This window comes from Trichomycterus rosablanca, chromosome 11, assembly GCF_030014385.1.
Source record: "Trichomycterus rosablanca isolate fTriRos1 chromosome 11, fTriRos1.hap1, whole genome shotgun sequence".
Classification (NCBI taxonomy): domain Eukaryota; kingdom Metazoa; phylum Chordata; class Actinopteri; order Siluriformes; family Trichomycteridae; genus Trichomycterus; species Trichomycterus rosablanca.
Genome location: NC_085998.1, coordinates 29,691,883 through 29,717,938, shown reverse-complemented (window position 1 = coordinate 29,717,938; position 26,056 = coordinate 29,691,883). Strand labels below are relative to the sequence as shown.

At 38.9% G+C, this 26,056-nt stretch overlaps 1 protein-coding gene and 1 non-coding gene across 3 annotated transcripts; both read left to right on the top strand.

The window, feature by feature from the left end:
- map2k1 (mitogen-activated protein kinase kinase 1) lies at nt 1–24,354 on the top strand. 2 transcript variants are annotated; one of them, XM_063004146.1, is made up of 11 exons: nt 1–338; nt 12,479–12,689; nt 12,902–13,048; nt 18,120–18,197; nt 19,122–19,173; nt 19,263–19,387; nt 19,546–19,753; nt 20,731–20,795; nt 20,885–20,943; nt 21,081–21,126; nt 23,603–24,354. In XM_063004146.1, the coding sequence occupies exons 1-11, from the start codon at nt 256–258 to the stop codon at nt 23,711–23,713; spliced, it is 1,185 nt and encodes a 394-aa protein (XP_062860216.1). In that variant the 5' UTR covers nt 1–255; the 3' UTR covers nt 23,714–24,354. The 2 variants fall into 2 exon arrangements, with proteins under 2 accessions (XP_062860216.1, XP_062860217.1); XM_063004147.1 differs by lacking the exon at nt 1–338 and adding an exon at nt 10,948–11,080.
- On the top strand, nt 20,066–20,148 carry trnal-uag (transfer RNA leucine (anticodon UAG)). Its single transcript has one exon. It is a non-coding gene; the product is annotated as a tRNA-Leu (tRNA).
- Nucleotides 24,355–26,056: the final 1,702 nt, after the last annotated feature.

Genomic DNA, 26,056 nt, shown 5'->3' with positions numbered 1-26,056 from the left:
CTCGTTCTTCTGCCTTATAGGCTGGAAAAATCCAATCGCAGAGCTTCTTCACCTCCAGACGTTACAGTGTGTGAGTGTGTATTTGATGATCCACGGGTGGGTGTGTATAGAGAGAGCTCGATCACAGCTCAGCCTCCACTCCCACTTCACTTCTCTCCATTCCTCTCCGCCTCGATCTACAGCGCCATACCACCGATCTCTCTCCTCCATCTCCTCCGGTTCTGATTACGGAATAACACATCACTGACAGCCAGCATGCACAAACGGAGGAAGCCCGATCCCATCCAGCTCAACCCTATTCCGGATGGGAACGCTGTTAACGGTACCGGTGCTACTGAGTGAGTGGTCTGGATTCATCTCATCATGCTGATTATTAATAGTAGCTACTGGAATTGAAGCTGCATACTACTGTACTTTACACCCCATTTGGGGTATTTAACTATCCTCAAAATTAGGTACACAATGCCCTATCAAATCTTGGGGGTGCCAGTAAAAGGTGTGCGATATGGCATTATACATATATCGTGATATTCAAATGATGTCCAGATGCATTCTATGTAAACTATGTCCAGTTTCCTAAGGTCTTGCTTGCATAGACCCAGCCAATCAGTGACACCATATAGTGATACTATGTAAAGTAGGGTTTAGTGACTAGTGTTGAATAGAATGATACCATGTAAATTAGGGTTTAGTGACTAGTGTTGAATAGAATGATACCATGTAAAGTAGGGGTTAGTGATTATTGTTGAATAGAATTATACCATGTAAAGTAGGGTTTAGTGATTATTGTTAAATAGAATGATATCATGTAAATTAGGGTTTAGTGATTATTGTTAAATAGAATGATATCATGTAAATTAGGGTTTAGTGATTATTGTTAAATAGAATGATATGTAAATTAGGGTTTAGTGACTAGTGTTAAATAGAATGATATCATGTAAATTAGGGTTTAGTGATTATTGTTAAATAGAATGATATCATGTAAATTAGGGTTTAGTGATTATTGTTAAATAGAATGATATCATGTAAATTAGGGTTTAGTGATTATTGTTAAATAGAATGATATGTAAATTAGGGTTTAGTGATTATTGTTAAATAGAATGATATCATGTAAATTAGGGTTTAGTGACTAGTGTTAAATAGAATGATTCCATGTAAATTAGGGTTTAGTGACTAGTGTTAAATAGAATGATACCATGTAAATTAGGGTTTAGTGACTAGTGTTGAATAGAATGATACCATGTAAATTAGGGTTTAGTGACTAGTGTTGAATAGAATGATACCATGTAAATTAGGGTTTAGTGACTAGTGTTAAATAGAATGATATCATGTAAATTAGGGTTTAGTGATTATTGTTGAATAGAATGATATCATGTAAATTAGGGTTTAGTGATTATTGTTAAATAGAATGATATGTAAATTAGGGTTTAGTGACTAGTGTTAAATAGAATGATATCATGTAAATTAGGGTTTAGTGATTATTGTTAAATAGAATGATATCATGTAAATTAGGGTTTAGTGATTATTGTTAAATAGAATGATATCATGTAAATTAGGGTTTAGTGATTATTGTTAAATAGAATGATATGTAAATTAGGGTTTAGTGACTAGTGTTAAATAGAATGATATCATGTAAATTAGGGTTTAGTGATTATTGTTAAATAGAATGATATCATGTAAATTAGGGTTTAGTGATTATTGTTAAATAGAATGATATGTAAATTAGGGTTTAGTGATTATTGTTAAATAGAATGATATCATGTAAATTAGGGTTTAGTGATTATTGTTAAATAGAATGATATCATGTAAATTAGGGTTTAGTGATTATTGTTAAATAGAATGATATCATGTAAATTAGGGTTTAGTGATTATTGTTAAATAGAATGATATCATGTAAATTAGGGTTTAGTGATTATTGTTAAATAGAATGATTCCATGTAAAGTACGGGTTAGTGATTATTGTTGAATAGAATGATATCATGTAAATTAGGGTTTAGTGATGTGTTAAATAGAATGATATGTAAAGTAGGGGTTAGTGATTATTGTTAAATAGAATGATTCCATGTAAATTAGGGTTTAGTGATTATTGTTAAATAGAATGATATCATGTAAATTAGGGTTTAGTGATTATTGTTAAATAGAATGATATCATGTAAATTAGGGTTTAGTGACTAGTGTTAAATAGAATGATATCATGTAAAGTAGGGGTTAGAGATTATTGTTGAATAGAATGATATCATGTAAAGTAGGGGTTAGTGATTATTGTTAAATAGAATGATTCCATGTAAAGTAGGGGTTAGTGATTATTGTTGAATAGAATGATATCATGTAAATTAGGGTTTAGTGATTATTGTTAAATAGAATGATATGTAAAGTAGGGGTTAGTGACTAGTGTTAAATAGAATGATATCATGTAAAGTAGGGGTTAGAGATTATTGTTGAATAGAATGGTACCATGTAAAGTAAGGGTTTAGTGATTATTGTTGAATAGAATGATATCATGTAAAGTAGGGGTTAGTGATTATTGTTGAATAGAATGATACAATATAAAGTAGGAATTAGTGGTTATTGTTAAATAGAATGATTCCATGTAAAGTAAGGGTTAGAGATTATTGTTGAATAGAATGATATCATGTAAAGTAGGGGTTAGTGATTATTGTTGAATAGAATGATATCATGTAAATTAGGATTTAGTGGTTATTGTTGCATAGAGTGATACCATGTAAAGTAGGGTTTAGTGATTATTGGGGTTAGTGATTATTGTTGAATAGAATGGTACTATGTAAAGCAGGGGTTAGTGGTTATTTTTGAATAGAATGAAACCACGTAAAGTAGGGGTTAGTGATTATTGTTGAAGAGAATGAAACCACGTAAAGTAGGGGTTAGTGATTATTGTTGAGAATAATACCATGTAAAGTAGGGGTTAGTGATTATTGTTGAAGAGAATGAAACCACGTAAAGTAGGGGTTAGTGATTATTGTTGAAGAGAATGAAACCACGTAAAGTAGGGGTTAGTGATTATTGTTGAAGAGAATGAAACCATGTAAAGTAGGGGTTAGTGATTATTGTTGAGAATAATACCATGTAAAGTAGGGGTTAGTGATTATTGTTGAGAATAATACCATGTAAAGTAGGGGTTAGTGATTATTGTTGAGAATAATACCATGTAAAGTAGGGGTTAGTGATTATTGTTGAGAATAATACCATGTAAAGTAGGGGTTAGTGATTATTTTTGAATAGAATGAAACCACGTAAAGTAGGGTTTAGTGATTATTGTTTAAGAGAATGAAACCATGTAAAGTAGGGGTTAGTGATTATTGTTGAAGAGAATGAAACCATGTAAAGTAGGGGTTAGTGATTATTGTTGAAGAGAATGAAACCATGTAAAGTAGGGGTTAGTGATTATTGTTGAAGAGAATGAAACCATGTAAAGTAGGGGTTAGTGATTATTGTTGAAGAGAATGAAACCATGTAAAGTAGGGGTTAGTGATTATTGTTGAGAATAATACCATGTAAAGTAGGGGTTAGTGATTATTTTTGAATAGAATGAAACCACGTAAAGTAGGGGTTAGTGATTATTGTTTAAGAGAATGAAACCATGTAAAGTAGGGGTTAGTGATTATTGTTGAAGAGAATGAAACCATGTAAAGTAGGGGTTAGTGATTATTGTTTAAGAGAATGAAACCATGTAAAGTAGGGGTTAGTGATTATTGTTGAATAGAATGAAACCACGTAAAGTAGGGGTTAGTGATTATTGTTTAAGAGAATGAAACCATGTAAAGTAGGGGTTAGTGATTATTGTTTAAGAGAATGAAACCATGTAAAGTAGGGGTTAGTGATTATTGTTGAATAGAATGAAACCACGTAAAGTAGGGGTTAGTGATTATTGTTTAAGAGAATGAAACCATGTAAAGTAGGGGTTAGTGATTATTGTTGAAGAGAATGAAACCATGTAAAGTAGGGGTTAGTGATTATTGTTGAAGAGAATGAAACCATGTAAAGTAGGGGTTAGTGATTATTGTTGAGAATAATACCATGTAAAGTAGGGGTTAGTGATTATTGTTGAAGAGAATGAAACCATGTAAAGTAGGGTTTAGTGATTATTGTTGAGAATGAAACCATGTAAAGCAGGGGTTAGTGATTATTGTTGAATAGAATGATACCATGTAAAGTAGGGGTTAGTGATTAGTGGTTATTGTTGAATATTTTTGTTGAGATTTGGTGAATTATGGTGACATAATGGCATGTCTGTTTGTGATCCACGTTTGTCTTGCGGACCTGGGTTTGATTGTTGCCTCTGATCACTGTCTGGAGTTTTGCATGTCCATATTTTGTGCCCGGTGTTCCTTTAGGTTCTCTGTTTCCCTTGGCCATAATTAAGTAGTTAGTGTTTTCCCTACATTCCAAGAGCTACTGATATGTATTTAGTAAAGAAACCTTGGCCCCTGTGGCTGCTCCAGGCTATGTAAATAGGAGAAAAATCAGAGGTGGTAGATAGTGTTTAAAAAGCTAGCACAAAAAAAAGGTGTTGGACTCACTTTTCTGACTGTTATAATGTAATAATTCATTTATTATATACACGACTATGGTTTGCTTGCAAAGCACAAGCAAACTACTGGACCAAGAATTTCCTCCATGTCAATCACGAAAGCCCATGATGATTGTAACATATTACAATAATAATACTACAGTACTGTAGTGTAATAGTAATCTAGTAATGACCAGGGTGTAGTCAAACAGCAGGAATAACAGTGTTTTGTTATCTTGGGACAGAATATAAAATGCAATCCCAGTCCAAGTTTGCCTAACCCTCACACACACTAACACACTAACGCCTTTATCCTAATTACTTACTGTACTGTGACAGTATACAGTCTAAGCAATTGAGGATTAAGGGTCTTGCTCAAGGGCCAACAGCAGCAACCTGGTAATTCTGATTACTAGTCCAGTACTTTACTACTAGGCTACAACATCCCTGATCTTATCTACATACTAATTATGTCTAAGTGGGCATGACACTACCACATATTCACCCCTTTGTTCAGTCCCTAATAAAGTCCCTGAAGTGACTAGGGATGCAGCTAGTCCATGGAGGTAGGCCAGTCCTGTGCATCTTTCAGATATAGGCCCAACCAGTCCAGATTTTAAACCATATGATGTTGTATACTTATAGATGACATACAACTCATATATAACATGCCGCTGATCATCAAGGGAGGCTGTAGGTTAAATCCAACGGGTCATGCAGTTTGCTCCTCATCATGTGAGCCCCAGTGGTTCAGCAGCCAGAAAACAGTATGGGGATGTACTGTTGTTGGGTGACCAAGCAGTTCTTGAATTAAAATGCTCCACAAGGGGGTCAAAATGCAGTGTAAGCGGGGTAGTGTGGTTTTTGTGGATGCCCAGTCACACACACAACTTGCAAACCAGCTTTCCTTCAAAGTTGCCGCCCTGGTCGAGGTGTAGTTCTCCGAGTAGAGCGAAACAAGAGAACATGCCAGCCAGCAGATTGTCTATCTCATAATTGGGGATGGCATAGGCCATGGGTCAGTTGAAAAAAATAATCCATCACTTATAGAATGGGATGTACCTACCTAAATTCCTAATCAACAACTGCAGATTATAACTTTCTTGTACTAGCCTGCATGTGAGGGAGGGACGCAGCACCCCAACACCTAAAGAGTATACTCTGCCCCAGGGCCATGGGTTTGTGCCAGCCAACGCTCACCTGTGCTTTGCGGCAACTTCCTTCTTTTTTTGGCAGCGTACTCTTCCCCGGGGCTGCGGGTATGTGCCAAATCTTCAATTATATTCAATTTCTTCGGAGTATTTCCCCATCCAGCTCTCACATATATTAAAAGGGATAAATGTGTGTAAGTGTGTGAGTGTGGAGTGTTTTATCCTGTGCATTTCTGTGTTATTTCTGTGCATTTACCATAGCCAAACCCAGACCTTATCTAGAATGGCAAGACTTTTAAAATTATTAATCATGAATGGTTATTATTTTCATGTAACATAACACATACCTGCCTCTCTTGGCTAAAATTCACTTATATACCTACTATTACCAATGGCCTGTGTGTTTTGTAACAGGAAGCTCTTATCATGGTTGTCCAGAGCAGCCAACAAGTCAACAAAAACATACTTTTTTTTCTAGTAATAACCATTCCTGCTTTATTTTGCCATCACACGGCAATTCATCTTTTGTTGTAATGTGCCACTGCATTATCAGAGCCTTTCAAAAGGGCATTAAAGCACTCTGAGAGTCTGTAAATAGGGTACATGAGGGCAAAGTCCACAAGCCAAGTAACGTCTTATTAACTCTCGGAATAAATAGAAACGTTGAACAGTTGTGACAACACATTCCACATTAAAGCCACAGTATTATTGTCTTGTTTTACAAGCAATCGTGATACAGTATATAAACCTTAACAACAAAGAGCCAGTTCCTCCCAGCAGTTAAGTTGTTCGAAACTCACCCAGAATGGTCTGTGTGTTCTTCATAGACAAGTGGGTGTAACTTTCAATGAATTATTTCCCATATTTTTTGCATGATTGCTACACATGTAATATGACATTATGAGAAAACTACTCAATGTATTAAAGCAAATGGTTATGGAACATGTTCAGTGGATATAAAAAGTCTACACACCTCTGTTAAAATAGCAGATCAAGATAAATCATTTTAGATTTATTTCGACCTTTAACGTGACCTATAATTTGTAAAATTCAATTAAAAAACTACAAAATAAAAATAATATTGAAAATAATAATTACATAAATAATAATAATAATAATTATTATTATTGTTATTAATATTTAAAAAGTATATATTTTTTATATTTTTGTTTTTCTCCCAAATTTTAGTGTATCCAACTAACCAATTGCATTACGTTCCCTTTCTACTGATGCCGATCCCTGCTCTGATTGAGGAGAGCGAGACTGACACATGCCCCCTCCGACACGTGTGCAGTAGCCAACTGCATCTTTTCACCTGCACGAGGCGAGTTCATATGCGGATCAGCTTTGTGTACAGATAGCCACACCCTGATCAATGCATTATTCCTCGACTCTGTGCAAGCGCCATCAATCAGCCAGCAGGGGTATGCCAGCACCATGTATGAACAACAGCCAATCGGATGGCAGGGCTGAGATTCGATACGATGTATTTGAAAATCCCAGCTCTGGTGTGCTAGCGTGTTTTACCGCTGCGCCACCTGAGTGTCGACAATTACATTATTAACTTCAGTCAAGTATAATTTAGATACGAACTAAGCATCATCCCACACAAAGCATTTGTTGCAATGATATACTGTTGCTCTGTGCAATTTGTTACCCACCTCTACCCCCTGTTCATAAGCGGATCAGCTTTGTGTACGGAGAGCCACACCCTGATCAATGCATTATTCCTTGACTCTGTTCAGGCGCCATCAATCAGCCAGCAGGGGTGTATGAACAACAGCCAATTAGATGGCAGGATGGCAGAGCTGCACAATTTCTGCAAGACCAAAGTATTAACATAGTATCTGAGCAATGAATGACATATAAATTAGCATTAAAAATGTTAATTCTTGTGTTAGGAGCCACATTTATTTTTCAATATTATTTTAGGATTCAAACGCTTCATACATTTAAACCCCCCAAAATTGGTAATTTGGTCTAAAAAGCCACTCCAGTACCAGCATTGCTAACCAATATTTAACCAAGCAATCCCTCTGCAGGCATGCTTGTGACACATTTGGGTCACACCCTGGTTTAAAAGATAGACATTTTTAATGCACTGTGGTTATTAATTTGTCCCAAAACTAGATTTTAAAGGTTTTAGCAATTTAAACATAAAATTCTTGAGGCCAGGGGGTATTTTAACTAAGCGCTATTTAAAAAAATGGCATTCAGCCTAGGAGGCTATCATGTTCTGAATGACACAAAAGTACATTCCATTAGGGAGGCCTGGACAGGTTGTGGCGTGCAGGGATCGGAATGCATGATTCAACTCTGCGGAAGTACGTTTTATAGTGAGGCTCTGTGGAATGCCTCTTCCCATGGTGAGTAGCAGGAACTGGACGCCACAGCTGGCTTAGAAGTGTGTGTGTGTGTGTGGGGGGGGGGGGTGTACGGTGTACAGTAAATCCTCTTCCTTTATATGTGGTTGCAGGCATTCGGAGACAGAAGTATCATCTGACAGTGAATTTAGATATATTTAGAAATGCTATAATTAATACTCATATTGTTCTACTTTATTACAATGCAAATAATTGTATGTACTATAGTTTAAATCAATAATAGTTTAAACAAATTACAACCCCAAATCTGAAAAAGTTGGGACAGTATGGAAAATGGACTCAGTATGGACTCATTTCATTTATTAATAAACTTCCATTCCTGCATTTCAGGCCTGCAACACATTCCAAAAAAGTTGGGATGGGGGCAATTTATGGCTAGTAATGAGGCGATTCCAAACAGGTCAGACTGAGTCCCTGATGAGCAAAGATGATCAGATGATTGAAATGTTTAAAAACCCTAAATGTACCTCAAAGAAAGAATGGAAGGGATTTGCATATTTCTCCCTCTACGGTGCATAATATCATTAAATCATTCAAGAAATCTGGAGGAATTTCAGTGCCTAAAGGCCAAGAGCGCAAGCTTTAGCTTGCTCAGACGGCACTGCATCAAGAACTGTCACTCAACAATAGCTGATATAACCACATATAACCTTTGCGTCGAAGCGGCGTCGACTTCTCTGGGCACTGAGGCATCTAGGATGGACCATCACACAGTGAAAACGTGTATTGTGGTCAGATAAATCAGCAATCCAGGTCTTTTTTGGAAAAAATGGGCGCTGTGTGCTCCGGACCGAAGACGAAAAGGACCACCCAGACTGTTATCAGCAACAAGTCCAAAAGCCAGGGTCTGTCATGGTATGGGGTTGTGTCAGTGCCCTTGGCAAAAGGTCATTTACACTTCTGTGATGGCAGCATTAATGCAGGAAAGTACATTGAGCTCTTAGAGCAACATATGCTGCCAGTGCGTGAGCTGGAGTCGTGCTCGAGTGAGTGGGTTGGCTGCGGGTGCCGAGTTGCTCTTACACCTCCTACGTGAGATATGGAGTGTTCTCTTTAGTATCTCAGGGCCGTTCGTGTTCTCCGCATAGCCCACCCATGCCACCCACACGAACCCACGCAGCAGCCTTGTAACCATGGTAATGCCAGCCTTGCTGATGAAAAAAACAGGACACTTGAGCCTCACTTTTCTGTGGGTGTAGATAAGGTTCAGAGCCGTGTGTCCTGTTGGAGTGTCATTCACTCTTAATGGTGAATCTTAGGTAACTGTGTCATGTTCTGACTAAACACAGAGAGATGTGAACACCTGTGCAGCTGTCAGGCGTAATGTAATGTAAATTTATGCGTAAGGGCATCTCATGTGGTCATATTGTTGCTTAGCACTGCACAATATATTTTTATATCTGAAGTAACCGAATGGCTTCAGGCTCTTGAATTTTTATTTATTTATTTAATTTTTTTTGTGTATTTGTTGCTGATGTTTTAATGGTGTTGCCTCCAGGAGCACAGCACTGATGTAATCTGCAGTCATTAAATTAATGCCAAGTTCACATTACACGACTTTCCCAAGTCATCAGGTCGCTGTACAGTTCACACTACATGACTGGATCACTTGTAATCGGGAGTCTTTCAAGTCATTGTGTATTTCACACTACATGACTGATCGGCGATAGGGGGTTTCACACTACACCATCTATCACCAACTGGAATCGCAGACGAGCTACTCTGGTCTCCCATACTACGTTTTGTCACGAAAACACACACGAGAAGTGACGAGGGGTTTAACGATACCACGTCCAAAAATGCACGTCAACAAGTAGCGAGCGATCAAAGTTTGTGCGCTGATGTGTGAAAAATAAATGAATCTGAGTAGATTATTAAATATTAGTCAATATTTTTTGCAATGCAGCGTTGGTGTTATGTTTTGTAGAGAACGATAAGGTCAGAAATACTGTAAAGCTTTTGTGTGTGTGCCGACGTATTCTGATATAAACTATATTATGCCCCTGTCCTATCTTTTTACAACTCCTACCCCATGTTTCCCCTCACCCGTGTCTTGCGTTCTCATTGGCTGTTCGACATAGCACTCATTGCCAGTCGGGCAACTCAGATCCAGATATCTGATATCTGGCCGGCTGTGGCTGAGCGGCCACATGAACAACGATTGGAATGTTGGTGCGATTACGACCTCTGCTGGCTGGTTGGTGGCGCCTGCACGGAGATGGGAAAGGAGTGCGGTAGAGAGCCAGGGTGTGGCTCTCCGTACACAGCGCTATACTGCACTGCACTCGTCAAGTGTAGGTGATAAGATGTTCGATTGCTGTGCACGGGTCGGAGGGGGCGTGGAGCAGCCTCGTCCTCCCCAATCAGGAGCAGGGACCAGCATTATTGAGAGGATGATTGACGGGCAGAAATCGGATGCGCTAAAGTGGGAGAAAAAGGGGGAAAAAAATTAGCTGGCACAGCAGGTGGGACTTGCCATAAACTTAGCGATAACACAGCCCACCCGTTTAGAGGGAAGATGTGATCGGTCAAATTGTTGAACTACAGTTGCTTGGTCCTCTGTAAATTTATAGCACCAACATTTTATCCAGCAACAGAAAAAGGCGACAAAATTCTGACTCTAATTCTAATTTAATCTTGTTGAATAAGCGAGAATGAAGGATTGATTTGCTCAGATATGAATTTGTTTAAATGTTAATTGTAAAATAAAAATAGAATAATATAGAAATAAATAATCTTTTCTGAGGGCATGTAGGGCCATGCTACTGCCCTTCTGCCTTGCATTGAGTCTTTATTAGTGGTGTTGGCACTTTTTTGTTTCTTTAAGTGTTTCTTTAAGGTGGGCGTTAAGCACTGAAGCCTTTAGCTCTGCAGTGAAAGGGAAGGAAGGAGAGATGTAGAAGGTCAGGGAAGTTCTTTCTACAAACGAATGGCTAAGGAAATGCATTGCCATGACAACAGCGCAAAAGAACGGGACCAAAGAGGAACTCTCTTAGCTTCCTTATGCTTAGTTCTAGGTACAAACTAGCTTTAGCCACACACACTCACTGATCACACTGCATAAAGGCATGGTTAGTACTCATACTGTTTGTCTTGGCTGTATAATAGGTAGTCTTCTGGAATTCTGAAACATTAAAACCACCTCCTTGTTTCTCCACTTACCATATAGAAGCACTTTGTAGTTCTACAATTACTGACTGTAGTCCATCTGTTTCTCTACATACTTTTTTTAACCTGCTTTCACCCTGTTCTTCAATGGTCAGGACCCAACATAGGTGTTATTTAGGTGGTGGATCATTCTCAGCACTGCAGTGACACTGACATGGTGGTGGTGTGTTAGTGTGTGTTGTGTTGGTATGAGTGGATCAGACACAGCAGCACTGATGGAGTTTTTAAACACTGAGAATAGTCCACCAACCAAAAATATCCAGCCAACAGCGCCCCGTGGGCAGCATCCTTTGACCACTGATGAAGGTCTAGAAGATGACCAACTCAAACAGCAGCAATAGATGAGCGATCGTCTCTGACTTTACATCTACAAGGTGGACCAACTAGGTAGGACTGTTTAAAAGAGTGGACAGTGAGTGGACACGGCATTTAAAAACTCAAGCAGCTCTGCTGTGTCTGATCCACTCATATCAGCACAACACACACTAACACACCACCATCATGTCATTGTCACTGCAGTGCTGAGAATCATCCACCACCTAAATAATACTTACTCTGTGGTGGTCCTGTGGGGGTCATGACCATTAAAGAATAGGGTGAAAGCAGGCTAAAAACATTATGTAAAGAAACAGATGGACTACAGTCAGTAATGGTAGAACTACAAAGTGCTTCTATATGGTAAGTGGAGCTGATAAAATGGACAGTAAGTGTAGAAACAAGGAGGTGGTTTTAACGTTATGGCTGATCAGTGTATTTGCCCAACATGTGCTCCCTCCGATGTCTGCGCAATCCACTGCCCCCTTTTTATTCGCCCATATTTCGGGAGATTTCCACGTGAGGCCAGTCTCACGCATGGAGAGTCACACACTAATCTCCGCATTTCTCCACTACTGTACAGGCGCCGCAAACTACTAACCAGGGTCCTTACACAGCATCAAAGCCCTGTCTTGTCTTTCCCACCCAGCAGACTATTGGGCAAATTCATCTGCTAGGTAGGAGGCACCCACCCGACCGGTAGCAGAACTGAGATTCAAACTCGGAGAGTCCAGAAGCCCAGCACTGGTGTGCTAGCCGAATATCCCACTGCACCACCTGGTCCGATAGTATACCTCACAAAAATTGTTTATAAAAACGTTTATAGGGCGTTTGTTTTCTTCTATCCTACAGTCAGCTTTTTGGTAAGAAAAACATTTACTATGACCAACTTAATTTCTTTTCCCCTTTTACTTTGGGACCTGCGTGTGTAGGACAAACCTAGAGGCCCTGCAAAAGAAGCTGGAGGAGCTGGAACTAGATGAACAGCAAAGGAAACGTCTGGAGGCGTTCCTCACTCAGAAGCAGAAGGTAGGGGAGTTAAAGGATGACGACTTTGAGAAGATCTGTGAGCTGGGTGCGGGCAACGGCGGCGTGGTCTTCAAGGTCTCGCACAGACCTTCGGGACTCATTATGGCCAGGAAGGTAGGTGTACTGATATTAGTGTTGCACAATCATGGTTAGTATTGGTGTTGGCAATATTGATGTTGGAGTGTACAATTACTGACTGTAGTCCAATTGTTGAAGTACCTGCACAAGTGATATTAATAATACTGTTCATCAAGTGTTCTAAAAGCATATCGCTTATTAAATTGTGGTTTTTTTTGCTATCTGATCCCTCCCGTGTATTCTTACAGCTGATTCACCTGGAGATCAAGCTAGCCATCAGAAATCAGATCATCCGAGAGCTACAGGTGCTGCACGAGTGCAATTCGCCCTACATTGTGGGCTTCTATGGGGCCTTCTACAGCGATGGGGAGATCAGCATCTGTATGGAGCACATGGTACAGTTCTCTTACAGTTTTTTACTAATAAACAATAAAAGACGGTCATGATTGACAGTCATGTTAGATGTCATTTAAGTGTCTGTCATACATACCGCTTGAGATGAAAAATCAAGAGTAGAATTATGTGCGACTCTAGTATTAATGCAATTAATAATTCATATTCCAGTTTAACCACAATTAAAAGCATTTACATACACTGATCAACCATAACATTATGACCACCTCCTTGTTTCTACACTCACTGTCCATTTTATCATCTCCACTTACCATATAGGAACACTGTAGTTCTTCAGTTACTGACTGTAGTCCATCTGTTTCCCTGCATGCTTTGTTAGCCCCCTTTCATGGTCAGGACTCTCCCAGGACCACTACAGAGTAGGTATTATTTGGGTGGTGGATCATTCTCAGCACTGCAATGACACTGACATGGTGGTGGTGTGTTAGTGTGTGTTGTGCTGGTATGAGTGGATAGGACACAGCAGCACTGCTGGAGTATTTAAGCACCTCACTGTCACTGCTGGACTGAGAATAGTCCACCAACCAAAAATATCCAACCAACAGCGCCCCGTGGGCAGTGTCCTGTGACCACTGATGAAGGTCTAGAAGATGACCAACTCAAACAGCAGCAATAGATGAGCGATCGTCTCTGACTTTACATCTACAAGGTGGACCAACTAGGTAGGAGTGTCTAACAGAGTGGACAGTGAGTGGAGACAGTATTTAAAAACTCCAGCAGCGCTGCTGTGTCTGATCCACTCATACCAGCACATCACACACTAACACACCACCATCATGTCATTGTCACTGCAGTGTTGAGAATCATCCACCACCTAAATAATACCTGCTCTGTAGTGGTCCTGAAAGGGTCCTGACCATTGAAGAACAGGGTGAAAGCAGGATAAAAAAGTATTTAGAGAAATAGATGGACTACAGTCAGTAATTGTAGAACTACAAAGTGCTTCTATATGGTAAGTGGAGCTGATAAAATGGTAGGCTACTTTGTAGGCTACTTTGATGATCAGGTTTTTTTGTTTATTATGCAAGTAGTTTTATCTTCATTCTAAATGTACACAGATTATGATTAATCGTAATGTAAATGAGTTTGCCTACTTTGAAAGACACTACTTCAGAACTGTTCTTAAACTTTAATAGTGATAATCTTCAAAAAAAAATAACCTAAACAATAAGAATTTACTTATACTTTATTGATAAAGGTGTACAAAAAGATAATTATGCATTCACTGCACCTTGCCCACGCTCACAAGTGTTGCTCAGTGTGCTTGATTTGCATGTCCTTGCAATCTCTGTTAAACAGAATTGGATGTGTGAATACATAATTAGCAGTGTGCCAATCCATTGCTGGGTATTTTTATTGTAATTTTTTGGGAAAACAAATCGTAACACAGTAGTAGTTTTGACACCCTGTGTTTGGCTTGGGCTTGCCATGAACCTCATGTACCCCAATCTTTAACAACATACTTTATGGCTGAGATGAGAGATCGAGATTAAAATAGTGTATGATTTAGCAGGAAATTAGACTCCAGTATTGCACATAATAATTCATATTCCAGTTTAATCACAATTCTTATTTCTCACTTATTACGTCTCACGTTGGGTAATAACATCAGTTCTTTTAAATGGTTTGCGTAACTGCACTGAGACAATGACTAAATGATTGCATTATAATTACTCATGGTTGTATGCCATCCAACACTCAAGTTACTAGGAACAGATGAGCTAAATATATTAAGATTACGCAGAATCAGGACTGGAAAGTACATCATCACATGTTCCTTTTCTCCTGCCTGCTAACAAAATACTGTTTCTCTATTACAAACCACAGATCTGACAAGAGGGTCAGAAATAAGTGATGGGAAAAACCCACAACCACACTAAATATGACTTTACACAACTTGTTTCTAGCATTTAAAATGGTCCATTAACAAGAAAAAATACTATCATGTCATATAACACAAAAGGAAGATGTAGTTTTGGATTGTGATGTTGGATTGGTCATCCTGTCTGGTGTGTGTTACTGTATTGCGCCCATTGATTCTGTGTAAACCGTACCCACTGTGACCCTAACCAGGATAAAGTAGTGGTAAAACATGTCAATGAAATGAAATGCACTGAAAGTACAGTGGTACCTTGAAACTCGATGTCAATTGATTTTGGGAGTTTTAAAGACGTTAAGTTTCAGGGTATTTTTTCCCATAAGGATGTATGGGAAACCTGTTAATGTGTTCCATGGTCCCGTGGAACTGCATATATTTTAGACTAATGTAAAATAATGTGGTTGTTTTTGACACTTATACACTGAAAATTAGAGATGGGACGATCGATCGGCTACGAATCGGTATCGGCCGATTTTTAATCAAAATATGATATCGGCGATCGGCGATATTTCCTAAAAGTAGCCGATCCGATCGTGTGATATATAAAGATCACGTTAAGTTAACAGCTCAGTGGATTGATCCAGACTTTGAGCTACGAAGCACCAACCATCACATCACCATTCATCAACAATCGTACAGAAACCATCGTGAAAGCTCTTACGATGTAATTTTGCTGATTGTAATTATAGATGGACCGATCGGGTTTTTTGGCATCGATTGCGATCTCCGATCTCCTTTCAGGGCAATCGGCCGATAGTCGATTTCGATCGGGATGGGGGGGGGGGGGGGGGGGATGACATGCAATTTTTAGCGCAAAATCAGCAGTAAATAATAAAGTATCCAAACAATTATTTTTTTCACCCACAGGAGACATATCTTATTAGTCTAACTGACCACACACACACACACACACACACACACACACACAGGTTTAATGTTATCCAGTTTAGTCTGAAAAAAACTTAAAAGATAAACCGAAAGCAACAGCGTGTGTGTGTTTCTTTAAAAAAACGCTTTGTTCACAGTGTCGCTTTAAATGATTCTGATTCAGGAGTCGAATGTGACGCGTAAGTTTCTCTCTCCGTTTTTACTGTTATTAATAAATGCTGTGGTTTTAAATAAACACCAGCTACTACAGAACATTTTGTGTGACTTTCTTACATTAAAAAGCTTAATTAAAAAGCTTAATTAAAAAGCTTAATTAAACCGCTATTACCACAGAGCGGTCACCGAGTCAGACTCGTTCCGTCTGTGGAGCTAAAAGTTCTGATTACCCTAAAAGTTTAGCAGATGATCCTGAACTAACGAATTTGGTAATGAATAAACTTTTGCCTCTGATTGGCTCTGTAACGTTTCTGTTCTCATTTACATCAAAAGCAAGAACCACTTACGAGTTACCAAACTGAACACGAGTTTGAATAATGTGCTGATAGAATCGGCTCAGATGTGACCGGGTTGAATTATCTTTTTAAAGTAAATATTTCAGTCAGCAAAATTGCATCGTATGTATGATGCACAACGTTAATTCTGTTATTTTAGGTCGTGAAGAGCTTTCACGATGGTTTCTGTACGATTGTTGATGAATGGTGATGTGATGGTTCGTGTTTTGTAGCTCAAAGTCTGGATCAATTCACTGAGCTGTTAAGCTTAACGTGGTCTTTATATATCAAGTGATCGGATCGGCTACATTTGGGAAATATCGTCCGATCGTCGATAGCATATTTTGATTGAAAATCGGCCGATATCGATTGAAAGTCGATCGATCGTCCCATCTCTAATTGTAATATTTACTTTAAAAAGATAATTCAACCCGGTCACATCTGAGTCGATTCTATCAGCACGTTATATAAACTCGGTTCTTACTTGTGATGTAGATGAGAACAGAAAACGTTACAGAGCCAATCCGAGGCAAAAGTTTATTCATTCTCAAATTCGTTAGTTCAGGATGATCTGCTGAACTTTTAGAAAACTTTTAGCTCCTTAGACGGAACGAGTCTGACTCGGTTACAGATCTGTGGTAATAGCAGTTTAATTAAGCTTTTTAATGAAGCTTTTTAATGTAAGAGAGTCACACAAAATGTTCTGTAGTAGCTGGTGTTTATTTAAAACCACGACATTTAATTAATAACAGTAAACACGGAGAGATAACCGATAAGAGAAACTTACGCTTCACATAAAAACGAATCAACTCATGAATCAATGAATCACTTATAGCGATACTGTGAACAAAGCGTCTCTTCTAAAGGCACAAACACACACACAAACACACACACACACGCGCTGCTCCGGTTTATCTTTACTGTGAGGCTCTTTTTAAGTTTATTTACTGCTATATACCCCCCACCCCACCCCACCCCGATCGGAATCGCCTATCGGCCGATGTACCTGAAAGGAGATCGGAGATCGGAATCGGTGCCAAAAACCCCGATCGGTCCATCTCTACTGAAAATATAATATAAATATAATATAGAAACACTGAAATACGATTGAAAAACAGTTAAAAATCAATAAAACCTGTATTTTACTTTTACTTCTTTATTGTTTCATTATGCTTCTTAATCATGGAGATGCTTGATTTTGGAATACTGTATTTCGTTCACATGAGAAGAGGCACAATAGCTTTTGTTCTGGCTGTGCTGTTATTTTCTATGGAGTGTGGCGGTGCACAAAGCTTAATGTGACTTCTTGTAGTAAAACAACAAACAAGGAATTTCATTAGTGGAGGGAACTTATGAGCAGTAATAATTAAGAGAGGTTTAGTGTTTCTATGTCGTTCTTTTAATACATTGAGTCATGTTAAGCTTTTTTTAACGAGAAGTGTTTTAGACTCTCTCAGAAAAGCTGATTCTTACAATTTCTCAGCACCCCGAGCTATAACACAAGTTTAAAAGTGAAACAGTGAGGAAAATCCAGATAAACACAGATACACGGATGCTTTCAGAGTGAATTTGACTGTTATTCCACACAAATGCAGATTCGTCTTACATTTGCACTTTGATGACGTTTTACCGCACCGCGTCAAGCTTAAGGGTACAGATTTCTCGACGAAGGGCGTCGAGTTTTAAAGTCGATTTACAAGGTACCACTGTATATTAAATAAAAATTTCTTGCTTCCCTCAAATGCAAATAAAAAGGGTTGCAAACTGAAGATAAGCATTTATCTCTTAACACAGGATGGAGGCTCTCTGGACCAGTCGCTGAAGAAAGCCGGCAAAATTCCGGAGCAAATACTGGGAAAAGTCAGCATTGCGGTTCGTACCACAGCTTCTACTCTTACAATCATTTTTTTTTTTAGGTTTACTTGGCATGATTCCACAACCCCAAATCAGAAAAAGTTGGGACAGTATGGAAAATGCAAATAAAATAAAAATGCAGTGTTCCTTACATTTACATTGACTTATTTCATTGCAGACAGGATGAACCTGAGATATTTCATGTTTTATCTGCTCAACAACATCCATTCTTGCATGGGCAGTGATAGCTCAGTGGTTAAGGTACTGGACAAGTAAACAGAAGGTTGCCGGTTCAAGCCCCGCCACCACCAAGTTGCCACTGTTGGGTCCCTTAACCCTCAATTGCTCATTGTAAGTCGCTTTGCTAAATGCTGATAATGTAAATTTCAGTCCTGCAACACATTCCAAATAAAGTTGGGACGGGGGCAATTAAGGGATAGTAATGAGGTGAAAAAACTAAATAATGACGTGATTCCAAACAGGTGATTGTAGTCATGGTTTGGTACAAAAGCAGCATCCAGGAAAGGCTGAGTCTTTGATGAGCAAAGATGATCAGAGGATCTCCAGTTTGTCAACAAATGCGTGAGAAAATGTTTAAAAACCATGTACCTCAAAGAAAGATTGGAAGGGATTTGCATATTTTTCCCTCTACAGTGCATAATATCATTAAACCATTCAAGGAATCAGGAGGAATTTTAGTGCGTAAAGACCAAGGGTGCAAGCTTAAGCTTCGATCCCTCAGATGGTTCAGGTTCATCCTGTCTGCAATGAAATAAAAGTTAAAGTAAATGTAAGAAACTCTAAGAAACTTTTTCTGATTTGGGGTTGTAGATTGTTGTGCAGAAATACAGGATTCAATATCCACCATCAGACGTTATTTCACAGATCGGTGTAGAATTCTTCGTATCCGTAATGTTTTAGGTCATGTCTGTGTGCTTTCAGGTGATAAAAGGTCTATCCTACTTGAGAGAGAAGCACAAGATCATGCACAGAGGTGACCGAGCTTCCACTCGTACCCTGTTGCATTTATCTGCCCATTTGAACCATTTCAGTATTAAATGAGCTCCTGTTGTTCCTTTGTAGATGTGAAGCCATCGAACATCCTGGTGAACTCACGTGGTGAGATCAAGCTGTGTGACTTTGGTGTGAGTGGGCAGCTTATCGACTCCATGGCCAACTCGTTTGTGGGCACCAGGTCCTACATGTCTGTGAGTCAGCCTTTCATATTTTATTGTCAGTTTACTACATAAGTAAATATGGAAAAGCCACTACTATATCTAGATGTTTGATCTGTGGTATCACAAGATTTGTTTTTCACTTGAGCTGCTGATCATTGTATTCCTTTCCTCTACGTCTCTGTCTCCAGCCAGAGCGTCTGCAGGGCACACACTACTCGGTGCAGTCTGATATCTGGAGCATGGGACTCTCGTTGGTCGAGATGGCCATTGGACGCTTCCCCATACCACCACCTGACACTAAGGAGTTAGAGCAGATCTTTGGGTTTCCAATGGAGGGTGAAAGCTCATCTAGCGAAGCTTCCCCCAAACCCAGGCCCCCTGGACGACCAAGCAGCTGTAAGTGCTTTAATAAATGACCAATCAGGAATTGGTTTATTGCTCTAAGACAGCATAGCTGGCCATGCATTGTGGGTGTAAAGATGGATTCTGGATTGAGTAGTTGGTTGTGCATGGCTTCATGTGTTTTGGAGGCAGCAACCTAGTCAGGATGGCCGAATGGTCTAAGGCGCTGCGTTCAGGTCTCCCCTGTAGGCGTGGGTTCAAATCCCACTTCTGACAGTACATGCTTTAGACAAATGTATGTCTTTCACCATCTACCATACATAATATTGTAAAAACATTCAGTTGGCGTCAACAGTACGCGAGCTAGTCAGGATGGCCGAGTGGTCTAAGGCGCTGCGTTTAGGTCGCAGTCTTCCCTGTAGGCGTGGGTTCAAATCCCACTTCTGACAACCATGCTTCATAGGAATTTACGTCTTTCCCACATGGACTATGATTAACCTACATAATAGGGCAATTGTAGCCTAGCGGTTAAGGTACTGTACTAGTACTCCAAAAGTTACTGGGTCGAGCCAACCACTGCCAGGTTGCCATTGTTGGGCCCTTGAGCAAGGTCCCTAATCCTCAATTGCTTTGACATTATACTGTCACAGTACTGTAAGTCGCTTTGGATAAAAGCGTCTGCTAAATGCCAAAAATGTAAATGTATCTTTGACATAGTTCCCCCAGATTGGTAGCTATTATGTAAAAAGAAACAAAAACTGTGAGGGAAAAATTGCTAAGGATGCTCAGCCACTCTAAAGACACAATTAGCCGGGTTGAGTTACCTTCATGCCACCACAACAGCTGCTGATTGAGGCACAGACACAAGCATCAGTGGCCAGAAGCTTCACACTTGTTGACGCAGACCTGCTATCCTGAATCCTCTTAGTCTGCAGCAGAGGTTGTTTATGCAGTGGATACATCCAAAAGGGGAGAAAAATACTTGTACTATGTATGACTGAGAGAGTGTAATCTGGAATCTTATTTTGCAGCGTACGGACCCGACAGCAGACCTCCGATGGCCATTTTTGAGCTGCTGGACTACATTGTGAATGAGGTATGTGATCAGAACAGTGAGATCAAGGTGTGGATTTTATAACCTGCATCTTACCACATAAACTGAATCAATCATCTGTCTATTTTCAGCCACCACCCAAGCTGCCAAGCATCTTTGGCTCAGAGTTTCAAGATTTTGTTAACAAATGGTAAGAGTAAAAGCCAGGAATGTGGTACTAAGGGATATTATTATAGCAAATACGAGCTTATAGTGCCATCTAGTGGTGGAATATACATTATGACAACAAAATTGACGTTGCATCTATTGTGTTTTTTTTTAATACAGTTTAATCAAAAATCCAGCAGAGAGGGCTGATCTGAAGCAACTAATGGTAAGAACATACACTACAAATATTAATCTAGCAGAGACCAACATGATCTTGTAATTACAAGCACCATGTGATTATTCCTGTTGCTGAGTCGATTCTTTTTGATGAATCGGTTGAGCTAGTTCGCAAGTGTTTGTAGCAACCACGAAATCTTAAAATACCATTTAATCTGGTAAAATAATAACAAATAAGAAGTGAATTCCGTTTACATAATGTGTTTGTCCAAATGTCTATTATTTGTGCACCTCTATCTATTTGGTTCTGTGTCGAGGCAATCCCGATTTGTTTAAGTAACTTGAGCCGATTCTTTTTGATGAATCGGTTGAGCGATTCATTTTAGTAGGGAAATGACTCATTAGAACGATTCACTGAACTGAACCTCATAGTTTAACTAAATCTAAATTAAACAGTGACTTTCACGTGCGACTTAGTTTAGTCAAAATGAAATACAACACCAAAATGATTGTGGAGACAGATTTTTGGCAGGGGATTTGTGAGCCGATTCTACTTGATGAATCGGTTGATCTGGTTCACAAGTGTTTGTAGCAACAACGGAATCTCAAATACAATTTATTCTGGTTCAATAATAACATAAACGTTATATATATATAATAATATATAAGAGGTGCTTAGTGCTTTAGTATTTGCTAGTCCATCAACTCCCCTTTTAAGTATGTGTTTGTCTAAACGTAAATGAAATACAACACCAAAATGATTGTGGAGACAGATTTTTGGCAGGGGATTTGTGAATGAATCCTGGTCTTGAGCCGATTCTTTTTGATGAATCGGTTGAGCGATTTATTCTGGTTAAATAATAACAACGTTATATATAATAATATATAAGTAGTGTTTAGTGCTTTAGTGTTTGCTAGTCCATTAAATCCCTTTTTAAGTATGTGTTTGTCCAAAGGTATATATGGTTTGTGCACTTGGTTCTGTGTGGAGGCTGTTTTGATTCATTTTAGTAAGAAAATGACTCATTAGAACGATTCACTGAACTGAACCGCTTAGTTGAATTAAATGTAAATTAATCAGTGACTTTTATGTTCGACTTCAAAATAAAATACAACAAAAAAATTGTGCTAGGGGATTTGTGAATGAATCCTGCTCTTGAGCCGAATCGGTTACTTGATACTTGAATCGGTTGGTCTGGTTCACAATGTTTGTAGCATCCACGGAATATCAAAACACAATTAAATCTTGTAAAATGATAACAGAAACGTGATATATATATAATAAGACGTGTTTGGCGTTTTAATGTTTGGTAGCCTACCTTATCCCTTCTTAATTATGTGTTTGTCCAAAGTCTGTGGTTTGTGCTCCTCTGTCAGTTTGTTGGTTCTGTGTGGAGTCATTTGAGTAAGTTTGGAAAATGACTCATTTGAACGATTCACTGAACCGAACCAGTGACTCTTATGTTCGACTCAAGTTAAAATGAAATAGAACATACACTGCCTGTCCAAAAAAAAGGTCACCACCTGGATTTAACTAAGCAAATAGGTAAGAGCCTCCCATTAGATAATTACTGCATGGGTGATTGTTTCAGCTGGCAACAATTTATTTAACCCTAACTGATGCAGTGAGTAGCTTCTTATTTGTTTAACAACCATGTGGAAAGACACATCCTGTGGTCGTGGAAAAGATGTTAATCTGTTTCAGAAGGGTCAAATTATTGGCATGCATCAAGCAGAAAAAACATCTAAGGAGATTTAGCTGAAACTACTAAAATCGGGTTAAGAACTGTCCAACACATTATTAAAAAGTGGAAGGACAGTGGGGAAACATCATCTTCGAGGAAGGAATGTGGTCGGAAAAAAATCTTGAATGATCGTGATCGGCGATCACTTAAACGTTTGGTGAAATCAAATGGTAGAAAAACTGCAGTAGAACTCAGGGATGTTTAATAGTGACAGTAAGAGCATTTCCACACACACAATGCGAAGGGAACTCAAGGGATTGGGACTAAACAGCTGTGTAGCCTTAAGAAAACCACTTGTCAGTGAGGCTAACCGGCAAAAACAGCTTCAATTTGCTAAGGAGCATAAAGATTGGACTCTGGAGCAATGGAAGAAGGTCATGTGGTCTGGTGAGTCCAGATTTACCCTGTTCCAGAGTGATGGGCGCATCAGGGTAAGAAGAGAGGCGGCTGAAGTGATGCACCCATCATGCCTAGTGCCTACCGTACAAGCCTGTGGGGGCAGTGCTATGATCTGGGGTTGCTGCAGTCGGTCAGGTCTAGGTTCAGCAACGTTATGTGCCCAAAGAATGAGGTCAGCTGACCTCCTGAATATACTGAATGACCAGGTTATTCCATCAATGGAATTTTTTCTTCTTTCTTACTTCATTTTTTGACATTCTTTTGTGTGTTGAAGAAGACAATCATTTCTTCAGACATCTGTCAATATCGAATGGCTGTGATTTGATACCTTTTCGTATTTGCAATGCAATTGCTGAATTGTGATGTGATTGTTCTCTTCAGGTGCATCCCTTCATAAAGAAGTCAGAAGCAGAAGAAGTGGACTTTGCCGAGTGGCTGTGCAACACCATAGGCCTAAATCAGCCAGGAACCCCAACTCACACTATGGGCTAATATCTCTTTCTCTCTGTCTTACTCTTACACAGCAGAAGTTCAGTTGTCTGTCACTGCCTATCTAACCCGTCGTACTGATGTCATAGGTATAGCTGACGTTTATGAACACTCCTGCTACAGAAATTCTGTAAAACATTCAAAATATTACTTTGCGGAATGTGGCCTTGGACGACAAGTGTTACTTTTACCCTAAAACGATGTCAGTACAAATAACTCCAGTATCTGTCGTGATAGTATAATATTTATTAAAAATATAGATGTTTCTTGCTTGATGGCATTATAAAATTTAAAATAAACTGGTTACATTATGCTGGATACAAACATAGACAAAAGACAACAGTATAAAATAGGCCTATTTTTATAAGGTACAAAGATATTGGAGCCTAAATTATTTAATTTTGTAAATAACAGAAAAGCCATCACAGCATGTTGCTGCTGCTGCCTCAGAAAGTCATTCTGAATAGTTGATATGGTGCACACTAGCACATTTGCTTTTCTTTTATGTGATTGGTGTTGGTGAAACATGTGGAATGTAGAATGTGTTTTAATGGTTATTTTATTACTTTATTATTTTTTTGTTTACTTTGATTGCAAAATAAAACTGTATTTTAAAATAAGACTGAATAAAACATTATGGGTGAGATGGTTTGCATTTGTTTCAACAACTTAAACGTTTTATAATTTAACCTTTTTTTGTGCATAATACAATTGGAATCAGATCATGTTATAGTAAAAATTTACAGGCACTTGTATATAAGGATCTGTACATGAAAGTAAAACAGATAATTAGATCAGTTGCAGTAAAAATGTACATACACTTTAAGGTACATGTACACTGATCAGCCATAACATTAAAACCACCTCCCTGTTTCTACACTCACTGTCCATTTTATCAGCTCCACTTGCCATATAGAAGCACTTTGTAGTTCTACAATTACTGACTGTAGTCCATCTGTTTCTCTACATACCTTTTTAACCTGGTTTCACTCTGTTCTTCAATGGTCCGGACTCTCCCAGGACCACTACGGAGCAGATATTATTTAGGTGGTGGATCATTCTCAGCACTGCAGTGACACTGACATGGTGGTGGTGTGTTAGTGTGTGTTCTGCTGGTATGAGTGGATCAGACACAGCAGCGCTCCTGGAGTTTTTAAATACCGTGTCCACTCACTGTCCACTCTATTAGACACACCTACCTAGTTGGTCCACCTTGTAGATGTAAAGTCAGAGACGATCGCTCATCTATTGCTGCTGTTTGAGTTCTCGACCTTCATCAGTGGTCACAGGACACTGCCCACGGGGTGCTGTTAGCTGGATACTTATCGTTGGTGGACTATTCTCAGTCCAGCAGTGACAGTGAGGTGTTTAAAAACTCCAGCAGTGCTGCTGTGTCCTGTCCACTCACACCAGCACAACACACACTAACACACCACTGATTATACCACTCATCTGGGTGTAACTGGTTTAGTTTAATTAAATATATTGGCATTTCTGGCTAAGATTTAAAAGCAAACCATAAAAGTTAAGTGTTACGGTGCACATTTTAAGCAGGAGTATCCCATGGTAATGTATAGCTTGTTTGACTAAGGAGGAAAAAGTGCACAGACCAGGCATAACATGACAGACCACTGACAGGTAAAGTCAATAACACTGATTATCTCTTTAACATGGCACCTGTTAGTGGGTGGGATATATTAGGCTCCAAGTGAACATTTTATCCCTTAAAGTTGATGTGAGCATCTCCAAAACTGCAGCTCTTGTGGGGTGTTCCCGTCTGCAGTGGTATATATCAAAGGTGGTACAAGGAAGGAAGGGTGCTGATTGATGCACATAGGGAGCAAAGGCTGCCTTGTGTGGTCTGATCCAACAGACGAGCTACTGTAGCTCAATTTGCTGAAGAAGTTAATGCTGGTTCTGATAGAAAGGTGTCAGAATCACACATTGTTGTGTATGGGGCAGCAAAAGGGGGACCACAATATTAGAAAAGTGGTCATAATGTTATGCCTGATCGATGTACATGTTCCTATCACCTAGTCAGAAAAAGTGGCAAAAAAGAATTACACTACTATATAAAGTTTATTTCATACATGTTCCTTACAAGTGTATGTAAACCTTTGACCACAACTGTAAATAAATTGTGCTGAGTGGTTTTCTCATTGCTTTGTCCTTTACCATAAAGACTCTATCTACGTTCTTTATGAATGGCTATATTTGTTGAATTATTTGTGTTATATGTAATTGGGTCATTTTGTTCCACATGCTTTATCTTGTATTGAAAAGGATGTTTAAAACCACTATAATCTAATTTGTAGTTTATTAGCTGCTAATAACATGTAAATCAGA

What these genes read in the sequence shown, in the direction of transcription:
- map2k1 (XM_063004146.1), top strand. Translation starts at nt 256, where the DNA reads ATGCACAAACGGAGGAAGCCCGATCCCATCCAGCTCAACCCTATTCCG. An exon ending in GACTCATTATGGCCAGGAAG is followed by an intron (nt 12,690 to 12,901) that starts GTAGGTGTACTG and finishes GTATTCTTACAG; the next exon opens with CTGATTCACCTGGAGATCAA. An exon ending in CTGATCTGAAGCAACTAATG is followed by an intron (nt 21,127 to 23,602) that starts GTAAGAACATAC and finishes TGTTCTCTTCAG; the next exon opens with GTGCATCCCTTCATAAAGAA.